General features: G+C 41.6%; 1 protein-coding gene across 10 annotated transcripts in view; it reads left to right on the top strand.

Moving 5' to 3' along the window:
* PBLD (phenazine biosynthesis like protein domain containing) overlaps positions 1–25,470 on the top strand; it is a 55,245-nt gene that overhangs the window by 16,868 nt on the left and 12,907 nt on the right. For 7 of the 10 annotated variants that reach the window (XM_082408653.1, XM_082408654.1, XM_082408651.1 and 4 more), the window contains 9 exons: positions 4,185–4,331; positions 13,807–13,906; positions 14,279–14,377; positions 16,175–16,284; positions 16,497–16,526; positions 18,999–19,087; positions 19,323–19,501; positions 21,589–21,651; positions 23,078–23,891. In XM_082408653.1, the coding sequence (XP_082264779.1) occupies positions 4,248–4,331; positions 13,807–13,906; positions 14,279–14,377; positions 16,175–16,284; positions 16,497–16,526; positions 18,999–19,087; positions 19,323–19,501; positions 21,589–21,651; positions 23,078–23,190 (867 nt within the window). In that variant the 5' untranslated portion in view covers positions 4,185–4,247 and the 3' untranslated portion in view covers positions 23,191–23,891. Of the gene's footprint in view, positions 1–4,184; positions 4,332–13,806; positions 13,907–14,278; positions 14,378–16,174; positions 16,285–16,496; positions 16,527–18,998; positions 19,088–19,322; positions 19,502–21,588; positions 21,652–23,077; positions 23,892–25,470 lie in introns of those variants that run through there. The other 3 variants (XR_014249323.1, XR_014249324.1, XM_082408649.1) reach the window with 2 other exon arrangements.

Below are 25,470 nucleotides of genomic sequence, written 5' to 3'. Positions count from 1 at the left end.
AGACCCCTGTGACATTGAGTCCACTGGGATAATCCAAAATAATCTTATTTTAAGGTCAGTTGGAACTTCCCTGGTGGTGCAGTGGTTAAGAGTCCACCTGCCGGGCTTCCCTGGTGGCGCAGTGGTTGAGAGTCTGCCTGCTAGTGCGGGGCACACGGGTTCGAGCCCTGGTCTGGGAGGATCCCACGTGCCGCGGAGCGGCTGGGCCCATGAGCCACAATTGCTGAGCCTGCACGTCTGGAGCCTGTGCTCCGCAACGGGAGAGGCCGCGATAGTGAGAGGCCCGCGCAACGCGATGAGGGGTGGCCCCGCTTGCCACAACTAGAGAAAGCCCTTGCCCAGAAACGAAGACCCAACACAACCATAAATAATAAATTAAAAATAAAAAAAGAATCCACCTGCCAATGCAGGGGACACGGGTTTGATCCCTGGTCTGGGAAGATCCCACGTGCTGCGGAGCAACTAAGCCCGTGCGCCACAACTACTGAGCCTGTGCTCTAGAGCCCACAAGCCACAACTACTGAGGCCACATGCCACAACTACTGAAGCTCGCATGCCCAAGAGCCCGAGCGCCACAACTACAGACTGCAACTACTGAAGCCTGTGCACCTAGAGCCCATGCTCCGCAACAAGAGAAGCCACCACAATGAGAAGCCCGCGCACCGCAATGAAGAGTAGCCCCCACTCACCACAACTAGAAAAAACCCGTGCGTAGCAAGGAAGACCCAATGCAGCCAAAGATAAAAATAAAATTAAAAAAAAAAGTCCTGCCTTCAAATGTTAAAAAAAAAAAAATCAGTTGATTAGCAACCTTAATCCCATATGCAACCTTAATTCCCTGCTGCCATGCAACATAGCACATTAACAAGTTCTTGGAATTAGAATGTGGACACCTTTGGCTACTTCGGCCATTATTTTGGCTACTCCATGGACTGACAATAGTTTGAACCTTAAGGATATTTGCTGTTTACCTAAGTCTGGAAGTAGGAGGGTGTAACATTGACTTAGCAGGTTAACTACATTGTAAAGAACCTATACTATTTCTTCCTTACCTAGTTTGTTAGCTTTTCCTCTTCATATTTGTCACCTCATGGTCAAAAGATGATCGTTGCATTTCCAGGCATCAGCAACATATTCAAGACAGGAAAAAGAGGAGGGGGAAAAAGAGGCTGTCCATTTTCCTTTCCCATCTGCCCCTTTTATCAGAAAGCAAAAGATTGTCCCTAGAATCTCTCCAGCAATCTTGCTCTAAATGGGTCCTATGGCCATCTCTAGCTGCAAGAGGATCTGGAAGAGGGAGCATCTGGCATAGGAGAATGAAATAATACAGATTGGCTTAGACCATTTATGATACATTGATGGGGCCGGGTGCATTGCCTCCCCAAACAAAACCAGAGTTCTTTTAGAAAAAGAGAAGTGCAAGTATGTGTGTGGGAGGGGTGGGGTGGAGAGGGGTGGTTGTCAAACAGGCAAATGACATTGGATATTAGAGTCTTGGAGAATTTTTCCCTTTAAAGAATGTTTTCACTTGAGAAACAATGCAGTATTTCTAGAAGCCTGATAAAGTACTTAGTTGTAGAATTTTATTTTTCTGTACCAAATTAGAGCAAGAAAACAAGACTATCTGAAGAAACATTTTAAAAACATAAACATGTAATTTATGATCTCTATAGAAAAGTTAGACAGTCTTTTCAATATAAATTTTCTCATCCAATTGAACACATAGCTGATGGCTGAGACCAACGGGGCTGTAGTTCAATGAGGCTGAAAACTTGCTCCTTTTGGCAGACCTATGATTTCTGAAACAGTGTCAATTCTATTTATGAAAACTATGCTTCATTGTCAGAACTTTAATTTGTTTCTGGTCTCTATTCAATTTTTCTAAAATAATAAAGGCAATCTATAATAAAATTTCCAAATAATTACATCAACAAACTGCAATGTACTGTCAATAATGGTGATGCTACTGAAATGTTGGCTGGCAGATGATACCATGTTGAGAAGCCCTAAGTATTTGCCAGTCAGTGTATGAAAGTTCAGTTGTGATGCACGCTCAGTATATTATTTACTTAATTCAATAAACATTTATTGTGTCAGGCACTGTTCTAGAAACTGAGATTTTAGTAGCAAAGAAAAACAAGAAGAGGTTCTGACTTTATGCTCTTTGCAGTCTGGTTAGAATAATCCAAGAAACACAAATGAAAATTCAAGGTATTTTTAAATCTATCAGATCACCAATGGTGGGGCATTCTCATATGCTAAGTTGATACACTCTTTCTGAAGATAAATTTAACTGTATGTGTAAGTTAAGATGTCTGTACACTTTGACCCAGGGATTTGGTTTTTGGGAATCTATTATAATTAAAGAATCAGAAATGCAGGCCAAGATTTACAGTCAAAAAATTTGATCACTACATTATCTTTACAAGTGAAAAATTAGAAATAAATACTCACCAAAGGGGAAATGGTTAAAAAATTTATAACATATGCATGAGCCTATTGTAAATCTATTAAAACGATGTTTTTGAAGCATTTATACTCATACTATACTGTTAAAAGGGTAAAAATTATTAAAAACTATATCTAAAATATTAATAATGTTATTGCTTGGAGGGCAAAAGGTGCAACCTTACTGAAGTTACTGAAGGGAGTCAAAAGGTACAAACTTCCAGTTGTAAAATAAATAAGTCCTGGGAATGTCATGTACAGCATGGTGACTATAATTAACAATAATGTATTACATATTTGAAAGCTGTTAAGAGAGTAGACCTTCAAAATTTCATCACACACAAAAAAAGCCTTTTTTTGTAACTTTGTATGGTGATGGATTAACTAGGTAGTTAATGATTGTGGTAGATCATTTCCCAATATATAAAAATATCAGATCATTATGTTGTACACCTGAAAGTAATACATCAATTATATCTAAAAAAAAAAGGCAGAAAAAATTAGGCATTTGGCAAGAAAGTTAAGCAAAACACTTGTATAATAAACACAAAGAAAAGAAAAAGAAACCTGTAGGCCTGGGAGCTGCCTAGTGGGCTGGTGCCAGGTGTGGCCACAAGCAAGGCGTCCCACTGTTATTTATCTTAATCTTGAGAACAAGAAATACATGTTAGGATAGGTTAATTTCTTTTAGATTTAAACAAAGCACCTCCTAATTTGCTGAATTTTTTAAAAGTTCTATAACTTTGGGAGGGAAGAATCCCTCCATGCCTGTGACAAAACCCATGCTTTCTAGTAAAGCAAAGGAAACACTGAGAATGTTTAACAGAATTTCTCTCTGTAGGGCATGAGAATACAGGAGATCCCCTCCCCACCCTGCTTTTCTATATTTTACAGGTTTTCAGTAAAGAGAAAGTGTTATAATGAAAAGCTTTATTTTAACAAATCTATATCATGAGTTAAAAAGTTTCCATCTGCAGATTTATAAAATAACACAAAATTAAAGCATGAGGCTCCTTTGACTATGTTAAGTCCAAAAAAAGTTATTGCTGATTTACATGGTTATGAGTCACTTTTGGATTTTCCAAGCTTTTTAAAATGGGCATTTTAAAAATATATAAATTTATTTATTTTTGGCTGCGTTGGGTCTTTGTTGCTGCGCACGGGCTTTCTCCAGCTGCGGCGAGCGGGGGCTACTCTTCTTTGCAGTGCGCGGGTTTCTCTTCATGCAGAGCACAGGCTCCAGGTGCACGGGCTTCAGTAGTTGTGGCACACGGGCTTAGTTGCTCCGCGGCGTGTGGGATCTTCCCGGACCAGGGCTCGAACCCGTGTCCCCTGCATTGGCAGGAGGATTCTCAACCACAGCGCCACCGGGGAAGCAATAATGGGCATATTTTTTATAATTAGAAAAAATGCATTATTTTAAAAGGGCAGTAATATTCATTGGGAAACTATAAGCAACATATATGCCCCTTGAAAATTTCATGCACTTCATTAAAAACATAGCCTAATGTAGTTTTGGCTACTCTAAGAATATGATTATGTTGTTAAGTATATATACACTATGAAAAAAAATATTCTATTAATCCAGTATTTTAAAACAAATTCAATTTAGAGGCTTAAAATCAGAGGATCACTTTAAATGTAGGTGTGTTAGAATAATTGCTTGACTTTGTACCTGGAAAATGCTAGTTGCTTCTGTACATCAAGTAAAACATTAACTTTTTGATATTTTGCAGCAACAAGCATGAAAGCAGGCTACCAGCAATTTTGAGAGCTTGCAGAAACAGCTTGCAAGGAAAATGAAGCTCCCTATTTTCATAGTAGATGCATTCACAGCAAAAGCATTTCATGGGAATCCTGCTGCTGTTTGCCTCCTAGAAAATGTAAGTAGTATTTTGTTTTGAAGTGCAGTGCCTCAAATCCTAGATTCCTGTAGAACCAAGTATTTCCTAAAAAAAAAAAAAAAAAAATCAGACCCACCTAGCTGTGTACCTCTCTGGTTTGTGTTCTTTGTCAAATGGTATCAGCGATGTTCATGTCTGCAAGTTGATTTTGACCAAATCATATGATGAGACTGCTTACACCTAGATGCTTAGGTCTAGAGAAATGAAGATTCGAATGTAAAGAAGAACTAGAGCCAATTAAAAAAAAAGTGGGGGGGCGGATTTCCCTGGTGGTCTGGTGGTTGAGACTCCCCCCCACCAAAAAAAAAAAGAACTCGAGCTCCTTGTAGCCTCTGTGTTTTCATTTAGTTAGCACCAAATGGGGAGGAGAATGAAATTAGATGAGTTTTATGTGACTGGACATGGCTGATACTACATTTAGCTTAAAAGATTCTAGCTGGATATTTTTAACCTTACCTATAGTTCAGACAATTAGAAATTCTTTTCAGAACCAAAGATGAGACATTTTGCAAGGAATTAAGTAATTTAGTGGAAAGATAGAAGGAATTAAGCTCTAACATAGGGAGAACTCAGCTTACTGAAAGTCTCATTTTAAAAATGGCTCTTCAATTGGATAAGTTTTAACAGAAGAGTTAAATTTTCTTTGACCTTAGATGCTTTGTGTTGTTACCTGGGTATTAGGAAACAAGCCAAGGTACGCTTCCACTCAGAGCAGTTAGTACAAGAGTAGATTTTCTAAAAATTACTTCAGGAACACAGTAAGCAACTGATGATCTTAAAGGGCAGGAATAGAAAGGCAGAAGTAGCGAACACGGTGGGGAGTGGGGGGAAGGGGAGGGTGGGATGAATTGGGAGATTAAGTTTGACATAAATACACCACCATGTGTAAAATAGATAGCTAGTGGGAACCTGCTGTATAGCACAAGGAGCTCAGCTCTGTGCTCTGTGATGACCTAGATGGGTGGGATGTGAGGTGGGGGAGGTCCAAGAGGGAGGGGATATATGTATAAATATACCTGGTTCACTTCACTGTACAGCAGAAACTAACACAACATTGTAAAGCAATTATACTCCAATAAAAAAATAACACATTAAAAAAAGTCTTATTAAGTTGGGGCCTTTGAGTGCAAACATCAAGCTGGCTGCAGATTAAAATCACCTGATGTGCTTTAAAAATTCCTATGCCCAACCAATCACAATAGAATCTCTGGGGGTGGGACCCAAGCAGCACTGTTCTTTAAAGCTCCTCGGGTGATTCTAGTGTAAATCAAGATGGAGAATGGCTGAGGTTTTACTGAGACAGCTGAATATTCTTAATTGAGTCTTTGGTATACCTATTTTCTCCGTCAAATGGAGCAGCGAAATGGTGATCAAGAGTCCTCATCTTACCTTGGGCTCCCCTGGTAGCGCAGTGGTTAAGAATCCGCCTGCAAATGCGGGGACACGGGTTTGAGCCTTGCTCCGGGAAGATCCCACATGCCGCGGAGCAACTAAGCCCGTGTGCCGCACCTACTGAGCCTGCGCTTTAGAGCCTGCGAGCCACAACTACTGAAGCCCCTGCACCCGGAGCCTGTGCTCCGCAACAAGAAAAGCCACCGCAATGAGTAGCCCGAGCACTGCAACGAAGAACAGACCCGCTTGCCACAACTAGAGAAAGCCCACGTGCAGCAACGAAGACCCAACGCAGCCAAAAATAAAATTAAATTTAAAAATTTAAAAAAGAGCCTTAATACATTTGCCCCATGTCCCCATGTAATATTCTTGAAGAGTTTTAGAAAAGTTTTGAGTGATTTATGTACTCAGTTTCACCAGATGACAAGAATCAGTATTACTCCTCAATTTACTCCTTTTTACCTCCAGTACAGTCACTAAACTCCAGACTTAGGATCTCTCTCTCTCTCTCCCCTCTCTATCTCTCCATTAAGATATATTTTGCATGTTATTTATATGTTTGGAAAAGCTAGGAAATAAAAATTTAACCAAAAACTTAGCATAGTTCAAAGCAATATGCTTTAGTATGAAAGGAAGAAAGAAAAAGAAGATGAAGTCTATGATCCATCTGGGGATGCTTTCTGAAGAGTCTCTCAATTCACTTCTGTGCCTTAGACCTGTGAGACCAGGCTAATTTGATGGCCTGTCAGGGACAACTGAATAGATATCTAAAGACTAGTTTGCTAGTTTTCTATCCTGTGGACACAAGAATCCTGCTCTCCTGGAGGCTAATCTAGCACTTTCCCCAATGCGTAATCAATAAAAATTAAAATGGAGGTATAAACTGTTGTTTCCACCCTTGGATTCTTTTACACATGGCTGGAGATAGTGGACACCTGAAACACCTAGAGAGAACACAAGTGAACTCAGGAAAATACCATAGACAGATAAGTGCTAAACCTTATAATGCTGACCACAATTCAGTAGGTGTTCAGCCTGTCATTACATAGTCTACAAATATTTGTTGACATCTACCGTGAGCCAGGCTCCAGGGTAGGGACGGGAGGTATAGAGATCAGTAAGTTTGCCTGTCCTTGAGGTGCTCAGAGTCTAGCAGGGGAAATACACTTTTAAACCTGATCATTTTCCCATAGTTACCACAGAGGCTGAAAGACCACGTACCGGGTACCATGGGGACTCATGCCAGGTCCCATGGGGATGCAGAGCATGGAACAACATTGGATTTTTATGGGGGAGAAAATGCTTCAGATTTTAAGTGCAGGGCTGCAAAGGAATATTCTTTTTCATTTTGTTTAAAATTATTTAAAATTTGACTGAGATGAGACTAACTATAGAAAAACTTGGTGGACAAACTAAAGACTAGGTAATTGTACTTTGAGCTTGTGGAATACTTGATAAGAGACTGCTGGAAGGAAAGGAAAAAATTCTGGGTAACAACATTTCCAGAGCTTCTAGAATATTCTAAAGTTTTGTTTTCCTTTCTAGACAAGTCCATTTTAAAAATTTTCACATGAGGAACTTATAACACTGTACATTAGGTGAAAGCAAAAACAGATTAAGGGCTAAATGGAACATGAAACAGACATTTGAAAAAAAAATTTTTAATTTCAAAAAATCGATGGTTTTCTCAAATGCCTGACAATTTTACAATAAAGATGATGTAGAGACATGGAAAATGTATAGAAACAATTGTTTTTTGTAATAAATTTATTTATTTATTTAGTTTTGGCTCTGTTGGGTCTTCGTTTCTGTGCGAGGGCTTTCTCTAGTTGTGGCAAGCAGGGGCCACTCTTCATCGCGGTGCACGGGCCTCTCATTATCGCGGCCTCTCTTGTTGCGGAGCACAGGCTCCAGACGCGCAGGCTCAGTAGTTGTAGCTCACGGGCCTAGTTGCTCCGCGGCATGTGGGATCTTCCCAGACCAGGGCTCGAACCCGTGTCCGCTGCATCGGCAGGCAGATTCTCAACCACTGCGCCACCAGGGAAGCCCTAGAAACAATATTTTAAAAAGTGAAATAGATACATTACAATGACAGCTGTGTAAAAACTATAGGAACTCCTGACCAACTATTGGAATAGGTCAGAGGGCTGTGGTAGTGAAAAGGGGTGGTACTTTGTTTATTTTTCTGTAAACCATCTTTACTGTTTAGTGAAAATAACCTCAACAGAGGTAAGGAGCCATATTTATTCTCCTTCATATTCTAACAAAGCCTTAAGGTTTTTGTTTTTGTTGTTGTTGTTTTGTGTGTGTGTGTGTGTGTGTGTGTATATGTATGTGTATGTAAGTGTGTGTGTGTTTTTAGGGCAGGGCTTCTCAATAGCAGTGTTATTGACATTTTGGACTGGCAAGTTCTTTATTGTGTGAGGCCGTCATGTGCATTGTAAAATGTTGGGCAGATCCTGGGCTTTGACCCACTAGATGACAGTAGTCTCTCCTCCTCCCCCAGACATGACCATCAAAAATCGCCCCCAGTTGAAAACCATTGTTTCAGAAGATACCTTCTCTAAAGAGAGGCTTATCCTGGAGTTTTCCTGTTTAAATTATCCATAAAAACAACTTCGTTGTGTGCCCAGTATATTTATTTATCCCAATTCAACTGGCCGTTACTGGCTGTCTACCATAAGCTGGACACTGTGCTAGGATCAAATGTAATATTCATATATGTGTGTTTCTATTCTTTTAAACACTGCTAATCATTTCCAGTGACAGCAAGGAGGATCGGCTTCACACTTTTTTTTTTTTAAGTTTTTATTGAGTCTGTTACAATATTGCTTCTGTTTTATGTTTTGGTTTTTTGGGCCCTGAGGTATGTGGGAATCTTAGCTCCCAACCAGGGATCGAACCCGCAACCCCTGCTTTGGAAGGTGACCTCTTAACCACTGGACCGCCAGGGAAGTCCCTGGCTTCACACTTTTAAGGAGGAATGCTTAGTTTTAGTTCCTAAAGTACTTGCTGTTCTGGTTTATCTGGTTAAATTTAGGGACGACCAAAAGCCCCTTTTACAGCTTGGTGGGCTATATATTTAAAGAAAAACAGGTGTATAGCAATGCTGTGTTCAATCCATGTTTTAACTCATGTGCAGTGGCCGTTTCCAAACTTGCTGCCCTTCCTTAGAGAGAGGATCACTGGCTCAGTGTGACCATACTGGGTCAGAGGCTCCTGGGGTTTCTAGAGGGTTACAACGTCATATCTCATTTTTATGCCCAGAAAAATGATGCAAAGTGCAGAGAAGATTCTTCTAGGACGTTGAAGTGTTTTCCTTTGCTATTTGAGGGAAGAGAGCAACGCAAAGGAAGAGGAAATGTTAATGTCGGAATTTCTGCTTCCCAAGTATCCTCACTGGCTTCTAGAACATAACTCTCAGCTTTGAGGGCAGTGACTTCAGGCAAGTTCAGCCAGATGCATACTGTGCTATTTCTTTTCATTTCACCCTCACAACCACTCTATGAGTAGGTCTTATTATTATTATCCCCATTTTACAGATGAGAAAACGGAGGCAGAAGAAGGTTAAATGGCTGACTTCAGAATCCCACCCCAGGTCTGCCTGACTGCAGGGCCCATGCTTTTACTCTTCATCGCGGTGCGCGGGCCTCTCACTATTGCAGCCTCTCTTGTTGCGGAGCACAGGCTCCAGACGCGAAGGCTCAGTAGTTGTGGCTCACGGGCCTAGTTGCTCCGCAGCATGTGGGATCTTCCCAGACCAGGGCTCGAACCTGTGTCCCCTGCATTGGCAGGCAGATTCTCAACCACTGCGCCACCAGGGAAGCCCAGGGCCCATGCTTTTAACCCACTGTACTCAATACTAGACTAGATGTCCCCTCCTTTTATGTGCTCCCATGGCACCCCTTCCCAGTTGATAACATGCATCACTCTTGTTGTAAATCATTCAGTGCCTGTCTCTCTCACTACTGTACATTCCATGAGATATTAATCTATTCTGACTTGTTCCAACACACAAGGCCTAGCACATGGGAGGCACTAAATAGATACCTGTTGAGTGAAAGTGAAAATATTATAATCAGTGATATTATGGCAAAATTTCCTTCTACGAGTTCTAGTTAGCCAACAATTATTCATCTTTTGTTCTCATTGGTAGGGTGGGGTGGGCAGGGTATGCAAAGTGAGTATGTGCTTTGGGTTTTGTGATGGAGCTGGAGAGACTAAGCATTCATAAGATCCATTGGAAGCAACTGAAGATGGCCTGCAGTTTGAGTGCTGCAATGTGTGGACATAACTTTACAATCGGAAATCCAAGTGCCTCGAAAGGAATCTTGATCCTAGCACAGTGTCCAGCTTATGGTAGACAGCCAGGAATTCCTCAAAAGGAATTTCTTCCTAGATGATTTAGAACTTTCTACATCCAAGTGCTTTTCCATTGCTGGAAGGAAAGCAGAGGGACAAATAAACAGAGCAGGACTGTCCTGTTTAGGCTGTCATATTTCTAAACTGCCACAAGGTGGGAGTATTTTAAAACTTTACTCTGATTTTCTGATCATTAATCTTTCGCGGGCCGTATAGTGATGGAATCTCAGTGTCCCAACGCAGTACATTGGAAGGCAGAAAAACAAACATGGCTCTAATTTTGCTGCTGGAAGCTTGACTCATGTGAAATTGGCAAAAGGAAATGGATATTAAAGCAAGAGAACTAACAGTTATCGGTTTGGTTTGAAACTATTATGTGTTACATTTAAAAATAAGCTTGTAGTGTAAAATGGAAACATTATTGGAACCAAAATTCAGTATTTTGAATGAATGTAGTCTCATTCTTTTTTTCCTAAAGCTCTCCAAGTTGAAGCAATATTAATCTTCTCATGATTCACCATTATTTTGATCTTTGGTTCCAGTGTAGAAATTCAGCCACGTGTGGTGCACATTGAGGGCTGCTACTGTCATACTTTCTACATTGTCTCTGGCCCCGCAGGCAAATAGCAGGTGCATTTTCAGTGTTCTGGGGCAGAAATTGCACTTACAGAAATTCAGATTGTAATTGGTGAAATATACCAAAGCAGAGAAGATTAAAGAGTTGATGGTCAGTGAAGTGTGTTTTTGGCTGATGTGCAAAAAAGCCCATTTGCAGAGGAATCTATTACCAATAGATGGTGAGCTTGGCTACAATGTGAAATGCTTTAATACTTTTAGAGACTCTGGTCCCAAAGATCAAGGGAAGCAAGAGGCAAAGAAAGGAAGGACAAGGATAGGGAGTTTGGCCAGATGAGATACAGGAAGGACTGGCAGGCACTGCAGGTTCCTGCAGTCAAGGAGGCAAATCCAGGCTTTTCTTCATCAATCACCTTTGAGGCCTGTGACTGCTGACTCAGCACTGGGGAATTAAATGGCTCTGAGTTTCTCTCAGGTGTTATATGCACGGGCAGGTGGGCCAGTTTCCATGGGGAACATTCAACAGGCCACTGCGAAGCGCTTGAGTTCACTTCTGAACATTGTTGCCTTGTTGGCCTCAGCAGCACCCAACCCCCTCCTCTACTCAGGTGGGACTTCTCGCTCCCCAGGCCCACAGGTGCCCAGAGGTGTGACAGGTGCTCATTCCACTTCATTCCTACCATCCTAATTCTCCTTACCTTAGCTTACAGAATCCTAGAGTGTCAAAGATTTAACAGAAGGAGAAAGAAGTGAGGTCAAGTGATTTGCCCAAGAAGCGTCCCCAATACAAAGCTTTTTGCCCACATTTTCCTGTCCAACTCACCAAAATCTTCCCTTTTTCTAGGTCCACATCAAGTCTTCACCTTTAAAGTCCTAGAGTACTTAATGTCAAAATCCATTGCTAATTTGTGTATCTATCTCGACTCCTCCACTGAGAGTCTCAGGCCCTTGACCACAGGACCATATCTTACACACCAGGGCTCCCCAGACTTTAATGTGCGCACGGCTCACCTGGTTTCTGGTTAAGATGGAGATTCTGATTCAAAGGGTCTGGGGCAGGGCCTGAGACTCTCCATTTCTAACACATTCCCTTGGGAATGGTGCTGATGCTGGTGGCCCAGCATGGCACTCCATGATCGATTCTGCTTTCAGGAGTCCATTTTACCGGATAGACATTGGTTTTCTTGCCTGCAGCCTGTTAAAGGGATAATAATAACTCCCTTGTTATGGGGAGGCAGTGCAGTGCGGCAGGTTAAAGCACTGGCTTTGAACCACTCAAAAAGGTAACGTTTATCAAGTACTTACTATGCATCAGGCACTGTGATGAGCACTTTATATGCATTATTGGATTAAATCTTTTGAAAGAAAAACGTTAAGTAAAAAACAAACAGAAAAACCCATTGTGTTATTTTTTCAGAAAATAAGTATCTATGTCTTAAGTGATTTCTCTTTCTGTAGGACTACAGAGCCTCTACAGATTTTTAATACAGAGCTCCTTTAAGAAAAGCTTAGTAAGTCTCCTGTTAGGATTTTTACATCAGCTGATATTTTAAAAATCATGACTGATTTTTCACAACGGCTGTTTTATGCCTTTTTTTTCAATACAGAAACTGTAATAGGTAAACATATCTGTAATGTTATATGAGTATATGGAAAGTGTTTCAAAAGAATTTGAATCAACTAAAAGACAAGGGTGTTTAACTTACATAACTCAGATAAGTGAATTATGAATTTATTAGAATAAAGTATAATTATTATTTATGGGTTTCAGGAGCTCAAGAATAGTAAGTTTTGCCAAAGCAAAAATACATTTGTCTTGAGATTTCTTTTTTTTTTAATAACTTTTTATTGGAGTATAGTTAATGTCTTGAGATTTCTTTAGAATTCAAAATCTAAGTAGTGATCATTTTGTTGATTAAAAAATTGCTTTTTAAAAAAAAAAAAAATTGCTTTTCATTCTCAAAAAGAAAATTCATGCTTCAGCCGATTTTTTTCCCTTGAGTTAAGAGGAATGTGTGTATGTGTGTGTATGCATGTATATGTATGTATGTGTCTTCACAATAACCCTTTGACCTAAGTACTATTATTCCCACTTTAAAGGCATAGAAGCTGAGGCTCCAGGAGGTGAAATGACTTGCCCACTCTTGCACTGTTTCTAGGAGCTGACCCAGGATACAAATCCAATTATGTCTGTTTCCAAAGCCCACTATAAAAAAATTGTTTTATTTTGAAAAATTAAAAAACTTAAGAAAAATTTCAAGAATGAACATCTATATACTTTTCCTCTAGATTCACTGGTTCTTACCATTTGCAAAGCCCACATTCTTAATCACTCTACCATTTATTAGGCGTATTGTGTTCTTAGGATATTACACAAACTTTCTGTGTTTAATTTGTTTATCTGTAAGTGGATAAAAATATCTATATTGAGGGTTTTTAAAATGAAGGGTAACTGGATAATTATTCACTCAGCAAATATTTACTGACCTCCTTCCATCCCAGGATGAATAAAAGCATTGTTCCAAACCAGGACAAAACAAGGTAGCACAGTTGGTGCTCTCATAGAGCCAGAGTCAGAGGTGGGGGGAACAGACATTAAAAGGACATAGCAAGTAATTTCAGGTGGTCTAAGCACGGGGGAAGAGACAGAGCAGTCTGGAAGGCTTTCTGGAGGAGGTGACCTCTGGCCTGAGGCCTGACTCATGAAAGGGAGTGAACTGTGCGTAAATGGGGGCAGAGTGGTCCAGCCTGCTCAGAGTGGGCACCTAACATCTCTTCATCCAACAGGAAAGAGAGATTGTGGAGTTTCCATTTGCAGAAATTATTTTTAGAAGAGAACACATGCTCACAGATAGACTAGATGATAATCTGACAACGGTAGCCCAGGCCGGTAGGTTTTCAGAATCTGTTCTAGCTTTTAACCTCCACCGCTCTTCACATGGTTGCATGCATGGATTTCTGAAAAACCATCTTTATAAAAGTGCCTTGAATTCCTTGGTGATTATTTTCTTTTAGGCATATAACTTTTAATATTAATAAACTGTTATTTACTAGTGGCAGTTGCTGTCCAAGGAAGTCTGATTTTTGTTTCTGGAGTCTCAATAACATTTTGTTTCTAATTTAGAAATTGGATGAAGACATGCATCAAAAAATTGCAAAGGAAATGAATCTCTCTGAAACTGCTTTTATCCAAAAACTACACCCAACTGACAACTTTACACAAAGTAAATACTCTTTTTTTTTTTTTTTAAACCATTCCTGAATGGCACGAGAAGCTGCTTTTCCAGTGGGGGAATGATAGTTAAGGGAAATGTCCATGTACTATTTGCAGGCAGATAGGAGGGAGAGGGGGAGCTTCTAATCTGGTTCTCATTTCATCTGTGGGAGCAGGGGTTGGTGAATTTGAGTGTTTCAGCTCCAGATCTAGCACTCGGGGGCCCTAGGAGGCTTGCCTAGACTTTGCTCCTCCTTTCACAACATGTTTCAGTGATGAATCATGCTAATGAAATATTTAGAAAAGAATAAGAAAATGAAAAGTTTACGACCCCCTTGTATGGGAATGATCTCGTCTATCTTTGGTTTTTTCTCCTCTGAAGGTTCCTGCTTTGGATTAAGGTGGTTTACACCAGTGAGTGAGGTTCCTCTCTGTGGCCACGCTACCCTGGCTTCTGCAGCTGTGCTGTTTCACAAAATAAGTAACGTGATTTTCTTTTATGAACTTACCATTTAGCAAATAGCAAATATTTTAAAAAACTCTCACACATTCTTTCCTGTGAACCAAAGTGACTGGTATAAAGACATTGCAAAGTTTATTTCATGCGATTTATTATGCAGAAACAAAAACAGCAAGCTTCTATAACACTTTGATCTTTCAGAGTATGTGCCATGCATGTTGGAAAGCCATGGTCATTGTTTCCTGGAATGCCATTTTCTTCTAAATAGGAGCTCTCTGGTCTCTGTGACAAACACAGGAGCAGAGCTTGCAAGGCAGAATAGTTGTCTAACATGATATGATATTGGGGAACCAAAAGACATACTTTGCCCCAAATAGGTCCCCACCCACATTGAAATTCATTTCACAATAAGAGCTTTTTTACTCTGAACTTTAAATATTAATGAGCCCCAGCTGTATACATTTACCCTGTGAAGAGAGGATGCAGCACCTTAATCCTACCTGTTTCCATCTCAGCTACACTTAGTATAATAGATAAAGATCAGGGCTTTGTGGGAATGGGGCAGAGAGATGCCTGGAAATGTCCTAAAAGTGGAGATGGAAGCAGCCATGAATAAGTGTAGACAACAAACAGAAAGTTAAACAAGGAGATAAACAGGATGATACGACAGAGGGGTAACTGTGGGGAGTAGGGTGTTGGAAAAAGAAGTTCTCTGGGGGAGTAACTTAGATGGGGCTGATAAGGGAAGGTGTTAATAGGTCAAGTTTGCCCAGAAAGCAGACTCTGAGACACACTGGCATGTGTGCCAGTGTGCCAGAATTGGGGGCAGTGTTCTTGACATCAGTATTGTTAAGGGAGTAAAGAAAGCAGAATTGAACACAGGGAGAAGTTGAACTGCAAAGTGGTAGCACCAAAGAAAGGCCTGATAGTCCTCCACAGGGTGGGCCTAAGGTTCGATGAGAAAATGCTTTGTAAATAATGATGTCTTACACCAATTATAATGAGAAGAATTCAACTTTGGGTTTCAGAATGTAAATTTTATTCTGTGAAAGTTAATTAGCAGTGCTGAATTTCCTCACCTTTGAGATATGGTTAAGTATTACAGAAATATTAGGGAAGAGAAAAGAATTAAGTCACAAATCTTTGTTTTCACTAAAAATGTTACCCACACTGAGATAAGTGGCCCAAGTTGTATCAGTAACGTGAAGGGATATTATATCAGGGTTGGTGATCTAATCTTTAAATCAAGATTTTATGTATAGTTTGGTTTGTTTATTTGTAAGCTTGATTTGTTCATCTCAGACTGTTGTACATAACCTGTATGTTCTATTTGTCATCCCTTTGGCTTATCTTAAACTAGTAGAGTTTATAACTCTATAGTATTATAGGCGGATAGTTAAAAATCTGCATTAGAAAACATTATAGCATCCCTATGAGCTGTGTTTAATTATTACCCCCAATTTATTGGTAAAATGAAATTAGTATAGTTTTAATTATTACCCCATTTTATTAATGAGGAAATTGAGGTTTAAGGAGATTAAATAATTTTTTCAAAGGCACAGCATGATGTCAAGTCCAATCAGTTATGTTCTTGGTTCTCAGGTTAGAATCCAGTGAGAGTTTTCTCCACTTAGGACCCCAGTAACCCAAACCTGGAAGCCCTTTACTGGAAAGGACAACACTGCCAGAGAATCTAATGAGACTACATAACAGTGATCAAAACAGACATGCAACTATAGAACAATGTTTATTTTCCTATTTCTTGATTCCTTTCAAAAAGTTTTCTAGTTGACAAAATAGAATTCTTTTTTTGGCCAGAAAACATGAATAGCACCCTAACCTTTGTCACTCTGAGTGGGGAACTAAAGGCCAGAAGAGAAGAGGACGGTATCGTCCTGGACCTGCCTCTTTATCCAGCCCATCCCCAGGTCAGCTCTTTTTAATTTTTTTTTTCTTTTGGCCGCCCTGCACGGCTTATGGGATCTTAGGTCCCCGACCAGGGATTGAACCAGGCCCTCGGCAGTGAGAGCATGGAGTCCTAACCACTGGACTGCCAGGGAATTCCCAGCTCTTTTTAATTATTGCCGTAAACTGAGAGCTTTCCTGTTTTACAGTAGTTTTGTCTTTTTTCCCAATCTAGGACTTCCATGAAGTGGAGGAATTGATAAAGGTTGGTGAAAAGAATCAAACCTGAGCCATGTGATTTGATCATCTGTTATCGTTTGAACAAAGATTCGGTACTATTTGATCTCAACACATAGGCCTTCTACCAGTACAAGTGTTCCATTCTAAGCTTGGTTGAATACTGCACTGTGCATTTGAGATTTGAATTTTAATATTGAATCTAGGGACTTCCCTGGTGGTCCAGTGGTAAAGAATCCACCTTACCATGCAGGGGACGGGTGTTTGATCCCTGGTTAGGGAACAAAGATCCCACATGCCTCGGGGCAACTAAGCCTGTGCGCCTCAACGAGAGAGCCGTAGTGCGCAAACTACAGACCCCGAGAGCCACAACTAGAGAGGGAAAACCCACACGCCACAACTAGAGAGAAGCTCGTGTGCCACAACTAGAGAGAAGCCCTTATGCCGCAACAAAGACCTGACACAGCCAGAAAAAAAAAAAAAAGAAAAATAATATTGAATCTATTTAGTAAGAAGGTTGACCAGTTTTCCCTGACTCTTCATTATCCGATTAGCCTCCGTGGAAAGGTGGGGGAGGGGAGACTGTCGTGTGTCAGGCTGAGAGTGAAAGAAAAGAGTGGAAACTGCTTGGCAGCTGTCGGTGTCCTGATGTCTTTAGTGGAGAATACGCCTGAGATGACAGGGCTGTGCTTCGATGGAAGAGAGCCGGAAAGCATGGGAACCTCGACAGAGAAGACAAGATACATAGACCGGCCTCCTCACGGGGTCTGTGTGGGGATGGGGCTTGATGATGATGATGGTGATGATGACGATGATTACAACGAACATTTCTGAGTCTCCCCTGTGCAGTGCCACGCACTAAGTGTTTTAATGTATTATCTCATTTAATTCTCACTGCCACCCAGTGCAGCAGGCACTACAGTTGTCTCCCAGAGATTCCAGAAGGCCAGAGCAGCCCTGCATGGCCAGGTGCTTAGTCTGTAGAGCAGGAAGGGCCCAGGTCAGGACCAGGCCAAGGGCAGCCATGAGGAAAAATTATTCTGCAAAATGGAGTATTATGCTATTTCTCAGTGAATTTTCAACTCAGCATTTGTAATCTCTTCAGTGTTTTGCTTCAAGTTTTCAGAGTATAAGCAAGTATCATGGATTCTGATTTTACACTCAGCTCTACCTATGGCTTGAGTTTTGGGAGACAGGCCAAATTCATAAATGAACTACTTAAAGCGTATTGGCAAGAAAATGGAAAATATTCACAGTGGTAGACCTTGTTCGTGGTAGAAAAAACTTAACCTGATCTCTCTAAGCCTCAGGGTCGGCATTTGTAAAATCAGGATGATGAAGGGTTATTTATTGTGAGTATTGTCATTTTGTGTTCCTAGAAACTGGCAATAAGATTCTCAGCTGAGAATTAAACTTTCAAATTGACATAAGAATCCATGCAGAGAAGGGCTGGATGACCCTTCAGAGAGACTGAGAGGCCCCGGAGAGCAGATGGGATCGGGCTGTAGGAGTTCCCATTTCTAGAGAAGGGGGACATTGGTCAGCAGTGGTCACAGAGGCAGACATTCCAGGCATCACCCACGGCAGAGGGAGTCTAGGCCATAGGACCTAGAACACCTCAGTCCCTAAAGAAGACTAGAGAACCTGAAGCCACCTAGTGACAACCAGACAACTACCATGTAACTCTTGTCTGTTCTGCCGGCAGCTGGTGGTGGTGCCACAGGATGACTCGGAGGGGCTTTTGTCCCCTCATAATCTCCCTCAGCACCCCAAGCCAGCAAAGACAAGACAGACATACAGTGTCCTAGATATGAACGAGGCTATGTGCAGCCCAGTAAAGGGTGAATCAAGGTATCTCTAGAAAATGTTGCTACGTTCTTGATCTGTAGCATACAGTCTACGTGAGAACAGCGAGCTTGCCAAGCAGAGCAGCATTGAGACAAGTGCCCTAGTTCCCACTTCCAATCAGACTGCTGGCCCTGAGTCCTTCCCATGTGGAAGCTTCTAGTTACTGCTGCAGGAACTCCACATTTTATTTCATTTAATCCTCACAACACCTCCAAGAGGCAGGCATGAAGCCCCCACCTCTACAGATAGTAGACAGTAGTAATTCAGAGCTTTGACTCCAGGGCCCCTCAGACCTGGGTCAAGGTGTGTGTGTGTGTGTGTGTGTGTGTGTGACCTTGGGCCTCTCTGCATCTTCTTATCTGTGGGGAAAATACCCACTTGAAGGAGTTGTGTGTTGAGGCACATAGTAACACGTGTGAACAGTGCCTATCTTTGGCTAAACTCAGAGGGTAAACTCAACCCCCATCAAGGTCTCTGGCTGCCAGGAAACTGGCTTTCTTGAGCAATACCTTGAGTCCCGAAACTGACCTGAAACTCCTGGGATTGGAGATGTTGGGTGTGCCTGGCACAGAGCAGACGCTCATGAGAGGTTGCTCTCCAAACATGGGTCAAATTCATAAATTCCTGAGGAGGTTTTGGTCTGTCTCCATAGACTGCCATAGGTGACACACTGGTTCAGGACATCCGCTATTCCCCAGATACCCGAAAGCTCCTGGTCCGGCTCAGTGATACTTACAACAGGTAAACAAGATTTTTGGCTTCGTCAGCACCCTGGGGATGGCCGAGCACCCAGATTTATAGCTCTGGCTTGGTCTGGCTGTGCCATGTTCCGTCAAACCATGATTTACACAGCGAGAGTTTTGTTCCCCTCCTGGTGAGCCATTTGGCAAGCTGCATCCTGGCCTGCTTTACAGAGTCTGGGTAGTGGGTAATCTATTGAATGGCTTTGTCCTGATCCATCCCGTTTATGAACAAGGTCATTTCTGGAGAGCCTGAAAGTGAACACACAGAATCTGCCACAAGTGGAAAACACGGGGAAGGTGAAAGGACTCATTCTCACCATCAAGGGAGAGCCTGATGGGCAGACTCAAGCGTTTGACTTTTACTCCAGATATTTCACTCCATGGTTTGGTGTGGCTGAAGACCCCGTAACAGGTACTCTTTGACTTGAGTCCTGAAGAGGGCTGAACAGGGGAGGGAGGAGGATAACAAGTAGCTGTTTATGTGCCTTCCACGTGACCTTTCAGGTTGTTCGGTTTCTGAGCTGCCTTTGTTTCCCTACCTGCCCCTCCCCCATCCCTCCACTGAAGTCTCATGTGAAAAACACAGAGTTAAGGAGGCAGTACAGCAGGGTTAAACTAGTGTCAGACAGCCTGGGTTTGCATCCTAGCTTCCTAGCCGCTGACCTTGGGCAAATGACTTAACTTTTTTTTTTTAGATTTTTTTTTGATGTGGACCATTTTTTAAAAAGTCTTTATTGAATTTGTTACAGTATTGCTTCGATTTTTATGTTTTGGAGTTTTTTTTTTTTTGGCCGCGAGGCCTGTGGGATCTTAGCTCCTCGACCAGGGATTGAACCCGCACCCCCCGCACTGGAAGGTGAAGTCTGAACCACCAGGGAAGTCCTGACTTAACTTTTTAAAGCTTTTGTTCCCCCGCTATAAAATATGGATAATACCTCATAGGTTATGTAAACACAACGCATATTAAGTGCCCAACACAGTGCCTGGCACATGGTAAGTGCCCAATAGCTATTAGGTATTTTAATAATAACAACAAAACTGGCTCCCTGAGCCAACACTTCTAGAGCTGCCATTTGCAAAATCCAGTGGCCAATGTCCACTACATTCCCAAAGCCTTTTGTCCCTTTTCAGTAACCAGCCTGCATGATCATTGATCTAGATAAGATTTGGTTTTTGAAGGATCAAGCCCTGGACTGCTGGTGGGAAATTGGGACAAGCATAGTGGTTTTGTTTTTTCCTCCCCTCCTCATTTCCCTGACCTGCCCACAAAGTGGGTGGGATGGGTTCAGGAACGTGGGTATTCAGGATCTTCTACCAGACAGAAGCAGAGGGATGAAAGTGAAGCCTCGTACTTTCATCCTCCTTGAGAAGAATGGGCTGAGCCGCAAAAGGGGGGATGCTGGATGGAGGAGGCTGGTGGATGGGATAGTGGCCAGGGTAATAGGAGGCTGAGCAGAGACTGCGAGCCTCCTGTTCTGGTAAGGTGGCAGGGGCTGGGATGGTTTCAGGGCCTTGACTTAGTTACTCTGAGGAACAAAATATGTGAAATTCAAAGCTCAGCAAGCAAGCACTTTTAAAGACTCAGGAAAATGCCCAACGACTGTTGGTCCAACTCAACCCTCCCCAATAGAAAAGAAGTTCTGAGTGGACTTACACTTGCACAGCTGCTTCCCAAAGATTTTAATTACCACAGAGGGCAAGTTTTTCCCCCTGTAATAATGCTTTACTAGAGTGGGAAGGACAGCGATGACCAGCCGTTTCAGTTTGCTTGAGACTGAGGGACTTCTCAGCATACAGGATCTTCAGTGCTAAAGCCAGGACAGTCTCAGGCATACTGGGATACTTGGGCACCCTATGTGGACCCCCCATAACATTAGTAAGTTTTCCTGAAGGAGAGACCTTTTCCAAACCATCCTTTTTTCTCCCAAAGACTTTTCTGTCAGTTATTACTTTACATTTTGTTTCTTCGTTTTAATATCTATTCTCTGATCTAAACCTAGGGCACAATCATATGAAAAAATACCTCACTAAAAGAAAGTTCTTCTGGCACCGAAAACCTGTGAATGCTGACTTGGTGGGAAATTTAGCCTTTTGTCAGAGTTCCCACCTTTTCTTTCATGTGTGTCCTAAGAGGAAGGAGATATTTTTCCCTTGAAAGATGTAGACAGTTTTATGTGAAGACCTTGATTCTACCATGGGCTGACAATGAACTGGTAGACAAGACAAGAATTAAAAGCTACAGTTTAATTCAGCCTTCAGAAAGTATAAGACACAGAAAGTATAAGACATAGGATACATCATTTGGAGGAGTTATCCATAAATTCTATGTCTTCCTTTCTATTTCCATCCTTAATTCCACACTTGGCTGTGGCCACGGCCAGCATACTGACTAAGTCACCTAAGGTTTAGTCAAACTGGATAGTTGATTGTTTATGAACTTAGCACAGAGTTGCCCCTGTTTTCTTTGGGATTGTACCATAACTTTTCACTTCTTTTAAGGGTCTGCACATACTGTTCTCAGCAGCTACTGGTCCCAGCAACTGGGGAAGAAAGCCATGCACGGTAGGACAGCTCTTTCTCAAATTTTAAAAAATTTGCTTAACTTGAAGCTAGTATTCCTTCTCATATGTACTATCCACTTGAAGATGTAATAAAATGTTAACTATCACCACGTGAAAATGAGAGGTTTTGAATTCCTTCCCCCTGAACCTTCTACTCAAAACATCCTCCACCCCAAACATCTTCCACCTCTGTCTCTCCCAGCACAAGGACACACTTCTAATACAGTAAGTACCCAATAAATGTTTGTTGAATAAAGTTAACTGGCTGTATAACTGGCTGTATAACTTTGGCCCAGACACGTTGAGACTGGATGATTACCAAGGTTCCTTACTGCCATTGCTAGTTATGAGATTAAATCAAACAAACTGCTTTGGAACCAAGTCTCCTAGTGATTTACATATTGCCTGAGGCAGAGAAAATAAATGGCAGCCAGTGGAATTTACACAGCTAGTACTAACTACGTAGCTGGTAGTCTGTATGTGGTACAGGCTACACAATCAAAGTAGGAGTTTGACTTTAAAGGATGGAGGTTCTTGCTTAGTGGGATGGTTAAGCCTCTGTGACCCTGATTTGGGCATAGCACGGTGGCTGTTCTCTTTCCTTGGTGAGCCTAATTACTCCCCTAAGCTTAGGAAGCCTGAGGCTGTGCCTCGTGATTGCCTGACAAGTGTGGTTGCTGGCTAACCACAATGAGGAAAGAACTCCCTTTGTCCTATTCAGACCTCGGAAGGTGGGACCTTTTCAGAAGGGCCAAGAGCACCCCTCTTTGTCTTCTTAGACTTTTAGTCCTAGCCTCTGTCTTTTCACATGTGCTTGCTAACTCCTAGACAGAGCCAGGGAGGATGCTGTGGGTGGCGTATGTCTGGCGCATTACAGGAAGTAATAGAGGAAGTGGCTCAGGAAGCGAAGCGGTAGAGCGGTGTATTTTGTGGATCGAATTGCGTCTGTGGTCTCTCAGTCCTCAGGAGAATGGGGTGGGCTGGGCAATACCATGCACAGATGAAGGAATGCATTCTATTTAAAAAAAATTTTAAGATTAATTGATTTTTATTAAGGTAACATTGATGTATAACATTATATAATTTTCACATGTACATTGTATTCCTGCTTCTATATACCCTACAACGTGCTCACCACCAAAAATTTATTTTCCGTCTTTCACCATACAGTTGATCCCCTTTACCCATTTTGATCTCCCTGCTCCTCCCTGACCCTTCGCCTCTGGCAACCACCCTCTGTTCTCTGTGTCTATGTATTTGTGTTTGGTTTGTTCATTTATTTTGTTTTTGTTTGTTTGAAGGGATGTGTTCTTTAAACTGACCTGGGAGGATTCTAGAGCTTGTAATAAGTGGTCTCTCACTATGTCCTGTTAATTAAAAAGGGTGAAAATGATCTTAATTTGTGACTCGTTTTATGTTTTCTTTAGCCTTTCAGTGTTCCAGCCGGGGAGGAGAATTGAAGATTTCCCTGCGTCCTGATGGACGAGTTGACATCAAGGGAGGTGCTGCTCTTGTTTTAGAGGGCACGCTAACGGCCTAGACGCGCTTGTGCGCGATGCTGCAATCTTGACTTACCAAGCATTTTCCGCGTAGAAAGAAATGTAAGGGGCTGCTTTGAATAAAGTTTGCATAGTAGTCTACTTAATCCTCACCTTAGACACAGAACAACAAAGACATATTAATGGAAATTTAATAATGCTTCCTGACTAATTAACTAATGGAGTTTTGGCTCTACCTGTGAGTATATTTGAAATGTAAGTAACCAATAACGAAGAATAATGTTGTAACCTTTGATTATGAGCACCAATCACAAAATGAGGAACAAATTTATGAGGAGTAAGATCAAACCATTTAAACTTAGGTGTACCAGACAGACTATTTTGCAGCCATTGAAAAGACCCAATAACTATGAGGAAATATAAAAAAAAATTTCATGATACAATACCAAGAAAGAAAATCACAGTAGAGTATAAACTGTTAGCAATGTTATGCTGTGTCTGTGGAGAATACGAATTTATATAGACAAAGATGGATCATGAAGATAGAAAAGTGAAAAGAGTTCGCGTGTGGAGGGTAAGATTGGAGTAATTTTAATGTACCTAAAAAGTTATTTTCTCCATTGGAACACACTCATGTTTAATAACTAAAAATCAGGACATGTAACTAAATAACTAAAAAGCCCAGAAATTTTTTAAAATGTATGTGTGATAGAGTGGTAGTAAAATTAAACATGAAAAGTAATATCTTGCCTCTTTCCAAGTTCTTTTTGGGGTGGGAATTCCCCTTGCTGTGGCTCCCATGTATTCTGCAAGTTAGGTGCCCAGCTGGGATCTGAATTCCCAGCCCATGTGTCAGATCTACTGCTCAGCAATCTGACGTGCTTGGTAAAAAGCAATTTGCTGTCTCCTGTGTATAAGACACCGGGCTAGAAGCTGGTGGGGTGGAGAGCTGGGGGCCAGGCTGCAAAGGAGATTAGAGGGGAAGCTTATAGAGCTCTCAAGGGACTCTGGGAAAACCAGGCTCATCCTTTCATGAAAAGATAATGAGCACTTGCACTGGTCTGTGATTAGGGTCTACATATGGCAGACACTGAATGCTATGGCGTAGTCAGGGGAGTGTTGAAGGACAGGGCTTCGAAAGACTGGGGCATGAGTAAGGCTTCAGAGATGAATGCACATGGCATGTCTGGGTTTTGTCTAGAGTTTCTACATCTTGAAAGTAGTTAGGTTCTATGGGGGCTGAGAGAAATAAAAGAAAGTAATTATTAAACTAATAATCCAGTTGAAGAGATAGCATGTAAACACAAGGATAGATAAATAATACTGTAAGCTTTTTTTTTTTTACATTTATTTATTTATGGCTGTGTTGGGTCTTCGTTTCTGTGCGAGGGCTTTCTCTAGTTATGGCAAGTGGGGGCCATTCTTCATCACGTTGCGCGGGCCTCTCATTATCGCGGCGTCTCTTGTTGCGGAGCACAGGCTCCAGACGCGCAGGCTCAGTAATTGTGGCTCACGGGCCTAGTTTCTCCGCGGCATGTGGGATCTTCCCAGACCAGGGCTCGAACCCGTGTCCCCTGCATTGGCAGGCAGATTCTCAACCACTGCGCCACTAGGGAAGCCCCTGTAAGCTATTTTTATTGTTGTTTTTTAAACTATTAAAACCTATAGAAAGGACATAGGAATCATGGCGATTGTGAGTCATCCCCAGGGTATGAGAAAGGGAGAACTATGGTTCTCCAGGTGTGGTACCTAGACAAGCAGCATCTGCACCACCTAGGAGCTCGTTAGAAAAGCAAATTCTCAGGCCCCATCCCAGACCCACTGAATCAGAAGCTCTGGAGATGGAGACCGGAAGTCTGGTTTTTAACAAGCTCTCCAGGTGATCCGGGTGTACACTTAAGTTTGAGAACTACTAGTATTCAGCCACTGTTTTCTTCCCTCCCAAGTGATAATTGCCTTTGTAGCTCAACAACTTTAAATGTGCATTATCTCAAAATCTCCTTGACCATACCAATATACTTGCTGCTTAGTGCAGTTTTGGAGGAGCTGGGTTTTTTTTTTTTTCCCTCTTAGCTTCCAGTTCTGTTCAGCATAGAAAAATTAGCTGTGCTCAGGTGGGAGCTGTTCAGTAAAATGTTGGTAATATACAGATTAATCAGCCATGATTTATTAATGATGAATTAATTACACCTGATTGTGCAGTTCTGCTAGCTAAATGGAGCTTTAAAGGAGTTATTTTATTAATCATCATGGTGCTAGTTGCAGACACTTACAGAAGGATCACTAATTAAACATGCAACCATATGCAAAACAAGTTGGGT

The sequence above is a fragment of the Balaenoptera borealis genome (genome assembly GCF_965194805.1).
Source record: "Balaenoptera borealis genome assembly, chromosome: 10".
Lineage (NCBI taxonomy): Eukaryota > Metazoa > Chordata > Mammalia > Artiodactyla > Balaenopteridae > Balaenoptera > Balaenoptera borealis.
The sequence above is the reverse complement of the archived record's forward strand: the minus strand, read 5'-3'. Positions and strand labels throughout refer to the sequence as shown.